Source organism: Lagopus muta, chromosome 3 (genome assembly GCF_023343835.1).
Source record: "Lagopus muta isolate bLagMut1 chromosome 3, bLagMut1 primary, whole genome shotgun sequence".
NCBI lineage: Eukaryota > Metazoa > Chordata > Aves > Galliformes > Phasianidae > Lagopus > Lagopus muta.
This window is the reverse complement of record NC_064435.1, coordinates 28,234,547-28,247,112: the sequence shown is the minus strand read 5'-3', so window position 1 is coordinate 28,247,112 and position 12,566 is coordinate 28,234,547. Positions and strand designations below refer to the sequence as shown.

Below are 12,566 nucleotides of genomic sequence, written 5' to 3'. Positions count from 1 at the left end.
CTTTGCATTTAATTACTTGCTTCACCAGCGGTTGCTCATTATACACAAACCGTGTTAATCTAATCACTCCAAGCATTTGTAAACCACTGCTCTCTAACACCTAAGATGTAGCATCTTAAGGTCACTGTACCTGTTCTCTCCAATATATCAATGTGATCGTAGTATTTGTTTTCAACCTAGCTAGAACAAAGTCCATATCTTCATCATTTGTCTGAATATAGAAAGTGTCCAAAGTACTTATTTTCTAAACATTAAAAATAGAATCTGAATATTTGCTGTACAGATGCACAGTATGGTGCTAGGCAGCAAGAACCGGAGTCACCAAGAAGTTTCCATCACTTCACTGTTACAGTAGACACACACACGTTATCTAGCTAAACCTAATTCATCTGCAAGTGTAGAACCCAATCTGAGATGTTCGTCCATCAGCAAACATCCAGATGAATGCCAGAAATTTTCACTTGCACGTGGGCTTAGACATGTACTTGTACACACTTACAAGCACATACCATATTTAAAATCTAGCACTCACCCAGGCACCCGTTCTGTCCCATGCAGAACAGGCATCAATTTGTGACATCTGAAATCCTGCAATAACTGATGCAGGAAGTGTGCTATTAAACTTGGAGAGAGGGATGTCAATAAGATTATAGGAGATACTATGGAAAACAACCACGGCCCTTCCCATACACCACATCCAGTTCTAAACAAAAATTATTCAGAGATATTGGAGCCTTTTCCTCCTTGATCACAGGAACAAAGGGAAGGCCTCAAGCAGGAGGAAAGCAGAGGACTGTATTTGCAAAACAGGTTCACTTCTCATTCAGCAACCCTGCTACTTCACGATACACTCTGCAAAACACGCCCACCATTGACCGCTCAGGTTTCCACCAGACACGAATTAAGAAGGAGCAGGTTGGCCCAAAATGGGAAGCCATAATTGCTTTTCCAATTATTGGTTTCCCAAACGGAGGGTTTAAAATTAACTAAGACAATTATCACGTTTCTCGAGGTGGCATACGTGCCTGGCCCTGCAAGTCGGAGGTCCCTGCGAGACACTATGAGCTTCAGGAAGAGGACAGGGGAGGGCAGCCGAGCAGAAAAGGAGGAGAGCAGAGCACACCCATGCCTGTCTGCCCAGCTCTGGGAAAGCCTGAAAAAACAGTTAAAAACAAGTGTGATAACACAAGGCAGCAGGTAAATTCATTAAACTACAGGCAATTTTGGCTGTTACTTCTGTTATATTGCTAACTGTAATCATGAGCTGCAATTATTGATTGCCATCACATCAGGTGTTGATACTGCAGTGGCTGAAGCTTTGAAATCTCACATCAGGGTATTTTCTACAGTCTTCCTATGAACATGTATCTTCCCTGAAATTACCATTTTCTTCTGCTGTAGGAGATATAAGGAAGGTAGCAGAAGCTAATGAAAAAGTATCTGCTGTCTTTGCTGACCCTCATTTTGATTCTGTTTACATTAAGACGCTGCACACTACAGCTCTAGGTTACTTTAATACAGCCTTGTGTATGGACTCTGTTACGGGCAGAAATATCCACCTGCTCTGCACTCAACAAATTTTGTAAGTGTAAGTGAAAGACATATTAATAATCTATGTTAATGTTTTATCTTCTTGATTTCAACAACTTGAAGAACACTACTGAAGATGTACAAGAAGGTCTGTTTCTTTCCATTTTCTCCTGGTTTGATATCAGTAAGAATGGCAGTGATTGCAAGCAGGATGGAGAAACACCATCACCACTTCTCCTATAATCTCATTCAGGGTTAAGCAAATAGAACTCCCAAAATCCAGGCATCTGAGAGGCAACAGAGAACTTCCTACATGCAACAGTAAGATGTTGGAAATGTCGCCTCACTGGCTCCTAAGTAAGAGCACTCATCTGATCTGTCTGCATCTGAAAGCTCTTTGTGTGGACCAAGATGTATAGCAGTGTCTCTAATGAAAAAAGAAATCAGCTTTACTTTCAAGATCTCTTGCAGATCAGATACAAAGAGGTGTGAGGTTTCCAAGGCCAAAATCGACTGCCCGAGTTTGGGAGCAGCCAGCAGAAATAAGAGACTTGAGATTACAGATCTCTTAAAAGGGTGCAAAAATGTAATCCATTTGCCTAAGCATCACAGTGGAAAATAAGGACCTCTGCCTTTTTTTTAAATGATGATGTTTTGGTGAAATCAGACAATGGTAGTTCACAGATGTATCCAATTTCTGAATGAAATCAGACACTGAGGATAAAAGCTTCAAGGGTCAGAGCTGATCCCCAGAGCTTACAGCCTGGAGGACACATTTACATTATACACACATTCTTGTTTTCCCTAACTTGTTTCAAGTCAGGACGTGGACAGCACAGCCCTCCAGAGGAGATGAGCACATAAGGAGTGTTGCCACCAGTTCAGATGTTCTCCCAGAGCTATGTTTGGCTCCAGACAAAAACATTAACAGTTTTCCTGTTCAGAGTAGGAGGGGTGCCAGCAGAGAAGCTTATTTTTGGGTCTGACTACACAGCAAAGTGGTATCAGAGTTTCATCTCTGTACCCCTGCAGGCAAAGGAATAACACAAGTGAAAACATGCAGTGACCTCTGCTTCCTCAGTGTCTCTAGACACAAATCCTCTGGCAAACTGGATGGACTGAACATGCCTCATAGGAGAAGAGCCTTCACTAAGAACATGAAGAATGAATCCCGAAGTTCTGTGCAAAGATCAACCAGCCAAACTGATGCTGTTCCCCAAAGGAGGAAGGCTTGCTTCCTTCCCTCCCTTTCTTTTTCCTCCTTCATATACTAGCTGGGACATTATCACCTCTTCCCTCGCACTATCAGGATGCTGTACTGGTTGCCAGCTTTAGGCAAGCAGTTCAGGCAAGTTCCGGCAGCCCACTGCAGCATGCAACAAGTTCTATAATGAGTCCAGTGCATCACAGGGAGCTGGAAGAAGGAAGGCCAGAAGGAATAGGGATTCTTTACCCTTTTTCGTACTGATGAAACAGGTCAGCTTGACATGGCAAGCTGTAGGTAAAACCCAGAGCCCCATCCCAAAGGAAGCATTGGGAAGAAAATGGGCAGAAGAAGCCACTTCTCTCATGCCCTGAGAAAAGAAGGACAGATGTCTACAACACCTGGCCACACATCCATAAGCAAATCCCTAGCAGCCTCAGTTTCACCATTATTTACTGTTCTACTTTTCCCCTCCAGCTCCGTGCCAGATGAGCCCTGTGCAGCAGCGAACCATGAGCTAGCGAGGCACCACTGCTCACCTGGATTGTCAGAGCAACAACTGCACCACAGTGGGCTGTAAAACAGTTGGTTCTGTTTCTTTCCGTAGGTAGCACTTACATTAGACACAATTACATAAAGAAGAGACTTGTTATAAAATAGGTTTTCAAAAACATTTTCAATTCAAAGACTGTTCAGGCCATTTCAAAGGCGTAGGCATGTATGTATAAAGGATCAAGTTGGCTCAAATGTTTAGCTCACCAAATTCAAAAAGCCCAGTTCACTGAAGGTTTCCATACAACGTTCTTTCTGTCAGTATAATGCAGGCGTTTACCACTTGATCTGCTGAAGCAGAAAATTTCCTAAGTAACCAGCCCATCTCATGACTGCTTGTCATAATTGCACTGCCTATCTAAAGTACAACTAAGCTTTTATCCACTCCGTTAAAAAATACATTCAAGATGGTAAAACGATGAGCTGTGTAATTTCACACTTCAGTATCCAATCACTGAGGCGTTTTACCTGCTCCGACTCCGTGTCCAGTGATGGTAAGTGCCTCAGGTAGATTGAAGCCGTACGTAAAGATCAGTGGGACTGATGGAGAAAGGTTTTGAGAGACTAATGGATGCACGCCCGTGGTTATGTAATTGGGCTCCAATTCCAAGTCTGTTTAAACTAGCGGGGTTTTTCCATCAGCTTCATCGGAGTCAGGGTTTTAGGGAAGTTTGACTCTTATCTTTGGCAAAAACAGCAATGAAAAGATGTGTATTTTTATCCCAAGTTCGAGCAACAGAAGTTGTTCAGTTTCCTGTCTTCGTTAGTTTTGTTGTCAAACAACAAATACCACCCACACATGTACTTTCTCATACAATGAGGAAAACGTCACCACAGCCACCACTTCAGACTAGAAAGTCTGGCAAGGTGCCCAAAAGGTGAAAGTGATCAAATTGCAGATTGTTCATCAGCACTGGCACCGCTCAATGCTTATATGCTCTGCTCTGCAACGCTCTGCAGTTAGATGTCACCACCAGACCAGGAACTCTAAGCTGAGCACCACAGAACGCAACACACACTCTTTATTCACACTCTTTTTATTCACTTTCTATTTCCTGTTCAGTCTTTACAAATAAATACAAACGCTAATAACAGTTTCTCTTTTAGTCCTCAGTCTCCTTCTGGCTGACCTCAAGGAATAGTCAAGCTGCTTGCTATTTTTAGTTAAGTCATTCAATAAATCACTTGAAAGTATTATGTATACTCAAGGTTAATGAAGAGAAAACTAGTGGGCACTTTCTTACTGCAGAAAAAAAGTGACAAACACCATCCATGCTCGACCCACAGCAATGCTTACAGAGGGCTGAGCAGTGCAGAAACTGGTAGAATCATAGAATTGCTCAGGTTGGAAAAGACCTTCAAGATCAAGTCCGACCGCAACCTAACCATACTACCCTAACACTAACAACCCTCTGCTAAATCATGTCCCTGAGCACCACATCCAAACGGTTTTTAAACACATCCAGGGATGGTGATCAGCCCCCTCCCAGGGGAGCCTATTCCAATGCTTAACAACCCCTTCTGTAAAGAAGTGTTTCCTGATATCCAACCTAAACTTACCCTGGAGCAACTTCAGGCCATTTCCCCTCATCCTGCCACCTGACACCAGTGAGAACAGACCAACCCCCTCTCGCTGTAAGCACCTTTCAGGTATTGGAAGAGAGCAATAAGGTTTCCCATCAGTCTCCTTCTTCCCAGACTAAACAGCCCCAGTTCCTTCACTCTCTCCTCGTAGGGCATGTTCTCCAAGCCCTTCACAAGCCTTGTTGCCCTTCTTTGGATCTGCTCCAGCACCTCAATGTCCTTTCTATATTGAGGTGCCCCAAACTGAACACAGTACTCTAGGTAAGGCCTCACCAGAGGTGAGTATAGGCACAGGATTACTTCCCTAGTCCTGCTCACCACACCATTCCTGATACAAGCCAGGACGCCATTGGCCTTCTTGACCACCTTCTAGGCCATACTGAAACTCATACAGTTTATCCCGGCCCATTGATCCAGTCCATCCAGGGCCCTCTGGTAGGGCATAAGTCTATGCGGCCATACTTCTCATGGGATGCATTACACATACTAAGGACCACATCACAAAAAGCACTTTTTCAGTATTGAGTTTGCAGACACAAAGAGCAAGCAGCACACATCCACCAGCAGTAAACGCTGTGTCCCTGACAGCAACTCATGGTCACTCCAACCAACCTCACTGGGGGCTGAGAATGGTCCCACAAACATGGATTAGAGCTGCCAGTGGCTCCAGCACACCTCATTCATCACACATAGTTACACTTTGCTCACACAATTCCTTCTAAGGGCAAAGCGATTACCCTTGGTCAGTGTCCAAGAAACAACAAAAAAACAAACCACACCAAAAATTCCCAGCAAATTGCTCCCGTTCATTCTTCATTATGGGAGATTGAGGAGAAAGAATACCACCTTACAATTGCACCACTCTCATCCCTCCACTAATCCATACTACACACAAGCTTTTCTATTTGTAATAAAGAGGAAAAAGCCAAGTCTACCTGGGCAGTTTCCACCCAGTCACCAGCCAGGCTTTCAGTCAAAGTCTATACTTAGAAAGACACAATGGAGCTGCTGGTGTTAATAAATCTGTATTGTCTTAATTTGCTTATCCTCCACAGCCTATCAGTACCCATTTTTTTCTCTCTTCAACCCCACAGCAGCAAACAGATCAGCACTGTGCTTGCCCTGTGCAGCCCAGCATAGCAGGAGCCTGCTCCCAGGCCACGATGTGAGTTCTGTATTACACAGATATTTCTACAGAAGCAATTGTTACTACCAATACTAGTCACAGAGAAAACTGTTCATTCTTAGGTTAGCATGCAAGCCCCCAAAGTGCTTTTGAGACCTCTCCACCAGAAAGTGAAGTCACTAATGACAAATTGCTTTTTGTAAATTGCCAGTTCAAATACGTCGGCATGCACACAGGAAAGCTAAATTAAATAGCACTCGACTAATCAAGCAACAAGTAGGTTTGTTCTGCCTGAGGTGAGCCTATAATCTGTTTAAAGAGTAAATGTGGATGTTTGATTTAAAGGATGACAATAAATTCACACCTGGCTTTAGAAAGATGGTAGAGAAAAGAAGGTGAGAGAATTCAATGAAATAAAACAAAGCATGTAAATAAGGGGCAACTAACTTCTTCCAAAGTTAGAAGACTTTTCTTTCTCATCTAATCTCAAAAGGCTGGAGATCTAGATGCAGCCAAGGCACAAAACGTGGATTACATAGAGTTTCACATACAAGATGAGCTGGTGCAGACGGCACCTTTGTCTTGCTTGTTTTCTGACCCACATGAATGAATTGGTTCTGGCAGGATCAGCAATCTTGGCAATTTTGACACGGCCCTACAGGCTCAGAAGGTTTCCTGGGCTGTCCTCCTGCCAGCCACTGCTGGCCTGGTAAAGCATGCTCACACCTCTCCCAGCATCATGCTGGAGCAGCAGGGAAACAGGAAAGGAGAAAAAAGGGAGCCCTCTCCAGTGCCCAGCCTCTTCCCCTTGTGGCTACGCTGACATAAAGAAGCAATCTCTCCCTCCCCTTATTCCCTCTCTCTCATTTATTGTCTCTTTCCAGGACAGCAGAAATCCAAGATCAGTCTTTAGAAGCTGACCTCCGAAGGCCAACTCAGGAGGCAGATACCCCTCACCCTATGCCAGCTCTCCATTTGCCAGGGACCCAACTCTGTCTAACTGTGGGTGTGTCGTGCCAGGCCATTACCCTCTCACAGTCCCATGATCAGTTCCCTGCATTCACTTCTGGTCTGCTTCTCCCAGTTTTAATCTGTCACTCCAAACTTACTTGCAAGACCCTGAGTTTTATGCACGCCTATCCTATCAACCCCTAAAGAAATGCGTGGAAATAAAGACAACTTAATTTCTTTACCTGTTATTGTATTTTTCTTAGTTTACAGTACTTAGAAGTGTAAGTGCTGAAAGAAGAAATGAAGTGGGTCAGGAGAGGTAGAAATACTCTTCCAAAGCCGTGAGTGCACACCTAACTTAGGGAGCCACACAGCACTGCCAAGGACCTCAGAGTTTGTTGTGTATACCAACAGCAGCAATCTCATCTATGAAGCGGATTAACTTTCCAGGGAGGTAAATACACACAAGTATAACGCTCTTGTACGAACATACAGACTGAATTAAGCGAGACAAATATCAGCTGCCTTAATGTATACTGATAGACAGATACTAACAGTGTGCTGTGGACTGGCAAAGGGAACCATGCATGCAGCCAGCCCAAGCTGCCCTCCCCAAACACTCTCCAGCACTCAGTGCCATGGCAGCCAAGAGCCCTGGTAAGCAGCAGCACGCCGCATGCGTGCCATCATGCCTGGCTACCAAGTGAAGCCCTGAGGGCTCCGCAGCACTGAGCAGCCCAGAGGCCGGGATCACACCCATCACTGTGTGGCACTGGCTCATGGAACCCGGGCAGTCACTGTGTCTGGCTGTACCAATCCTGCTAGGACCGTGTGGCAGCCGCTTCTCTCCTTAGCTGTGCTTCTCCTGGGGGTATAGGGGAGACCACAGGATAATACAGCACAGCCACTCTGTCGCTCCTCCCCTTCTGCTAAGTAAGACACTCTATAGAGAATTTAAAAAAAACAAAAATTCAGATGGATACAGCTTCAACTCTCAAGCACAATTATTTGTGATCCTCCCTGTATTCCTACCACGTGAATCCTCTACAGACCTGCACATGGACCTAACTGTTCTACCTGCGTTATCTCAAGAGAAAACCCCCCCAACAGCAAAGCACTCCTAACAAAATACCTGAACCAAAGCCCGCGGGATCCCAGCGTGAGGGCGTTCAGCAGGGCGCTCCCCATACAGCCCGACCGCGTACACCGGGACCGGCTGTGAATGGGGCCTGCGCTGCCCTCCGGCCCGCCTAACTTTTCGTTATCCCCCTCCCGAAGTCCCAGCCGGCCCCGACCCCCAGCGCCGCACACCGGGCAGCCCACACGCGCGGCGGCAACCCTCCGCCGGGAGCAGCACAGCACACGGCCGGGCTCAGCCCCCTCCGCCGCCGCCCTCCCGCCGCGTTCCCTCCCAGGGACGCCCGCACCCCGTCGCCCTTCCGGCCCCGCTCCGGGAGCCCACGCACCGCTGCCGCTTTGTGCGGGACTTGTTGAGCGCCGGACGCGGGCGGAGGGGCCGCTCCCGCCGCATCCCGCCCCGGGGCACGGGCCCTGCCCGCCCCACGGCCGCCGCCGCCTCCCACCGCCCTCCCGCCCGCCGGCAGCGGGGAGCGCGCGCTCCGGCCCGGCCCGCCCGGACGCACCTTGAGGCTCGCCCGGAGGGGGCCCTTGCCGTGGGCGCTCAGCGCCGGTGGTGGGCTCCCCAAGCCGCCTTCCTCCTCCTCCTCCTCTTCTTCCACCTCCACCACCACGTCCTCGTCTTCGTCCTCCTCCTCCACCGCGGCGGCCGAGCCCTCCCGCCGGGGCGGCCTCCAGGCGCTCTCGGGCTTGGGGAGCCGAGCCCCGTCCGCCTGCGCGGCCGCCGGCCCCGCGCTCAGCCGCCGGCTGCCCATGCTGGAGCGCTTGGCCAGGCGCCGCGCCTGCATCGTGCCCCGCCCGGCCCGGCCCGCTCAGCGCAGGCTGCGGGCGGCGGCCCCGCCGCGGGCGCGCAGCGGCAGCGCAGAGCCGAAGGGGCGGCGGCGGCGGCGGCGCTCACCGGGGGGCGGCGGTGGGTGTGTGCGGCGGGCGCGCCGCGGCCATGGGGGCCCGGGGCGCGGCGAGGCGGGCCCGGAGCCGGCGCGGCCGCCCCGCAGCTCGCCCACCTGCTCCCGCCCGCCGCCCTGCCCTGCCCTGCCCGGCCGGCCCGGCTGTCGGGCGCGGTGCGGGCTCCGCTCCCGCCGGCCCTTCCTCGCCGCCGCCGGTCCCCGGCACCAAAACCCGGACTGGATTCCCGCCGTCCGCGGGGCCGCGCTGCCCGGAGCCGCGGGCGGGTTCCCGTGCGTAGCGCCGCAGCCGCCCGCCGCCCACCTGCTGCGGCCCGGCCCGGCCCCGGCACCGCCCGCAGCTGGGGGGAGCGGCAGCCCTCGGTGTGTGGGACGGAGCTGGGGCGGCTCGGGCCTGGGCGGCGGTGACGGGAGCGCACCTCTCCCCGCGCGCGTCTGAAATGCAGGAACTGAACCTTGGGACACGAAAGAGACTTTAGAAAGAAATGTTTCAAAACGGAGAGTTTCGTGACATTGCAGTAACTACTGACGTTTCCTACAGGCTTCTCTACCACTTACTGACGTACCCTATTAAATTATGATTAGAATTGTTTCATCCTTTTCCTCACCATTTCTTCTTGGACTAAGTTTTGAGTCTTATTTGCTTGCTATTTCTGAGCCACATATATCTACATATACATATTCTCTCCCATTTACAAGCAAATTACAGTAATTCCATTTGCTGTGTTTAGTACCCGTCCCCACATGCATTTTGCTGTACAGAAACATTCACGTGCCACATGCACAAATAATGTACCAGCATGGAACCCAGCCTCCACGACTACTTTTGACAGTGACAAATTAACACAATAATTTTTATTCACTTTGGAATACGACACACAGTGCAGGCAGGAAATTATAGATAATACAGTTACCATTCTTACAGAAATAATGAAAATGCTTTTCCTGTCTAACTAGGGAAGTTGTTTCAATTTTCTCCACCTGGCTTCACAAAACAGCCTCTTTCCCAGGTTTTCAGAGACAACATATTTCTGGACAAGATCTGTAACAGATTCACTGGCAAATCCTACTGTACCTGGTTCTCCCATAGCATTTCCCCACAGGTTGCAAAGCGTGGGCTTTCCCACACTTCTGGGCTTTCCAACCTTATTGGCTGCGCAGTGCCGGCTCAGCCGACCTTGCTGCAGAACAGCACACAGCTGTGGTGTGCTGCCACCAGCCCCAGTGGCAATTCGTCCTCCTGAAGCTTCACGTGTGGCTGCAGCTGTCACAGCAGACGTGGCACCTGTTGAGAGGGTCTGCCCTGGTTTTATGAGGGTAACGATGGAAGGACAGAATTGTGGAGAAAAAAAAAAACAAACAGGGCCAACACTTCAGAGCTTTATTTCTGTGTTGAAGATACGATGAAAATAACACTTAAGGTTTGCCTTAAATTGTAGATTCCACCATGATTTTAAATGGCACTCTCAGTGCCTTCATGCTTGCGCCTCAAAGGCATAGGTCTCTAGAGACAGAATCATTCCATCACCTCACAGTATTCAAAGTATTTCAAAGATCCTCAAATCATTTGAATAGCACCACAATCTAATTGTGATCTTCTGCAGTGGCCTATTCAGTTATCTAAACTATTACTGTGTTACTGAAGGTCTTGTTCCTACCTGGTATGTACTAGGGTGGATCCTGAAAGACTTCACTGAGTTTTTCCAAGGTCTGTATCTTTTAATTGTAGCAAAAGCAGAATAAAAAATAAGAGATGATAGATAAACCAAATGCATTATCTCAAAATTGGATGACATGTGCTAGCAGGAACACCCCAATTAATAGCACAGAGCCCATAGAATCTCATGTAAAAAGCGGTGATTATATAGCTAGGCTTGCACAAACATCTCTGTTAACTTCAGTGAAACCTCACAGTCAGCCTGTATGTGCACTTTGCACTCAGACCTCTGGTCAGCTTACTTCCAAGGCACGGCTGACCTGATGCCTCTCGCTGAGATGTTTCAGTGCATGAGCACAAAGGATTGTTAACCAACAATCAGCCTTTCAGTTGTTTGTTCTGCAACAGTTGTTTTTACAGTTACTAACCAGGTTCTGTTTTGGGAGCATAGTGGCAGAAGAGAGAAAAGTCCTTAGGGATGCACAGCAAAGACCAGGCCTGCCTGCCTGCCTGCCAGATGTGGTGTTTCTCCTTGTGCAGAGGTTGCTCCATCGTCCAGCACACCACCTCCTCCTCTCAGGACTCCATAGGCGATGGTCCTGCAGTTCTCTCAAGGCACAGCAGGAATGCAGACAAACCCTGGAAACACTGGCAGGGTAAAGGGGAAGAGTGTCACCAAATCCCCGTGGGGGAAGAGGAGGCAAAATACTTTAGGGATTAGGAGGGAAAAGGAAGTCCAGAGTTCACTGGGCAGACAGGCAGGGCAATCCCAAGAAGGGGCTCAAAGAACACTGACTTTTGATCAGTCAGCTGAGCTGCTAATGCTTTTTACTCCTGCTGGGTTAGCACATGAGACAAGAAGCCAGTGTTGACAACTCTGTAACAGATCGGTTAAAAGACTTCTAGCACTTCCCAGGCGGGCCAGGTTGGAGCGGTAGTAAGAATAACTTCTCTTACAGTACTTGATACAAACGATAGAAATGACTGAAATGTTCAATTTCTTCCAGTCTGTCTGACTTGCAGCATGAATAGAACTGAAGCTGAACCTGAATTGCCCTTTCAGCACTTCCCACAGGAGTTAACTTCTGAAGAAAGTTTTTCAAAGGACAGCGAGCCCTAGATACGGGACTCTGCAATATCTTTACCCTGCTACGTTCACAGACAGGAAAGAGGCAAACACAAACCATAATCCGCTATTGCCCATTACATTTTTTCCCTTCAGACTCAGTCTTAGCACTTGAGATGAACTGCTGAACAATTCTGGCCCATAGCCACATCCTGCCACCTAGTAAAATCCTTGTGATACACAGGATAATATGGTAACACTTAACTAAACAGTAATCTGCTGACTGGACTACAGCATAATATGCCTCTGACAGAACTGCAGGCTCTGGCCGTAGCAGTAACTGTTTACATGTCAATGATTTCCTAGCTTATTAAAAGTTAATGTGCACATTGACACTCTCTTCATGTATACAGCTTTCCAAAACAGAAGAAGAAATGTTTTGGATGCTTCTGTGCGTCAAATCTTAGCAATCGGTTCACATTTCCAAAGGAAGTAGTGAGTATCTCACCACAGAAAGCCATGAAAAACAGTTCCATCAACAGGTATCTTTCCTCCAGAAGTTATTCTAGAATTATCTGCAGAAGTCAATTACAAGCATCAGCTTTCAGGCTGTACTGAATAATAGTCATTTAATTTCTTCCAGTAAATCCAGTGGGCAGCCCTATGCACTAGCCACAGGAAAATTCTGATTTTCCCTGGCACCGACACAAGTAATCTATACTGATCAAAGTCTGGTGGAGTTTTCTTATATATACCTTTAACGTACATATTATAGAGTCCACCTTTTACCTAAGTATTCTTCTTATATAATTATTTACTAAAATATTTGACATTTTGCTTTATTCAGCTTCTGC

The 12,566-nt window shown here is 47.9% G+C and overlaps 1 protein-coding gene across 4 annotated transcripts in view; it reads right to left on the bottom strand.

Annotated features, from left to right (window-relative positions):
* ZNF704 (zinc finger protein 704) overlaps window positions 1–8,846 on the bottom strand; it is a 92,438-nt gene extending 83,592 nt beyond the window's left edge. For 2 of the 4 annotated variants that reach the window (XR_007375646.1, XM_048938596.1), the window contains exon 1: window positions 8,591–8,846. Coding sequence is in view for 1 of the 4 variants with exons in the window: in XM_048938596.1 (XP_048794553.1) it covers window positions 8,591–8,839 (249 nt within the window). In the remaining 3 variants the exon portion in view is untranslated. Of the gene's footprint in view, window positions 1–8,079; window positions 8,101–8,413; window positions 8,499–8,590 lie in introns of those variants that run through there. The other 2 variants (XM_048938597.1, XM_048938598.1) reach the window with 2 other exon arrangements.
* Window positions 8,847–12,566: the final 3,720 nt, after the last annotated feature.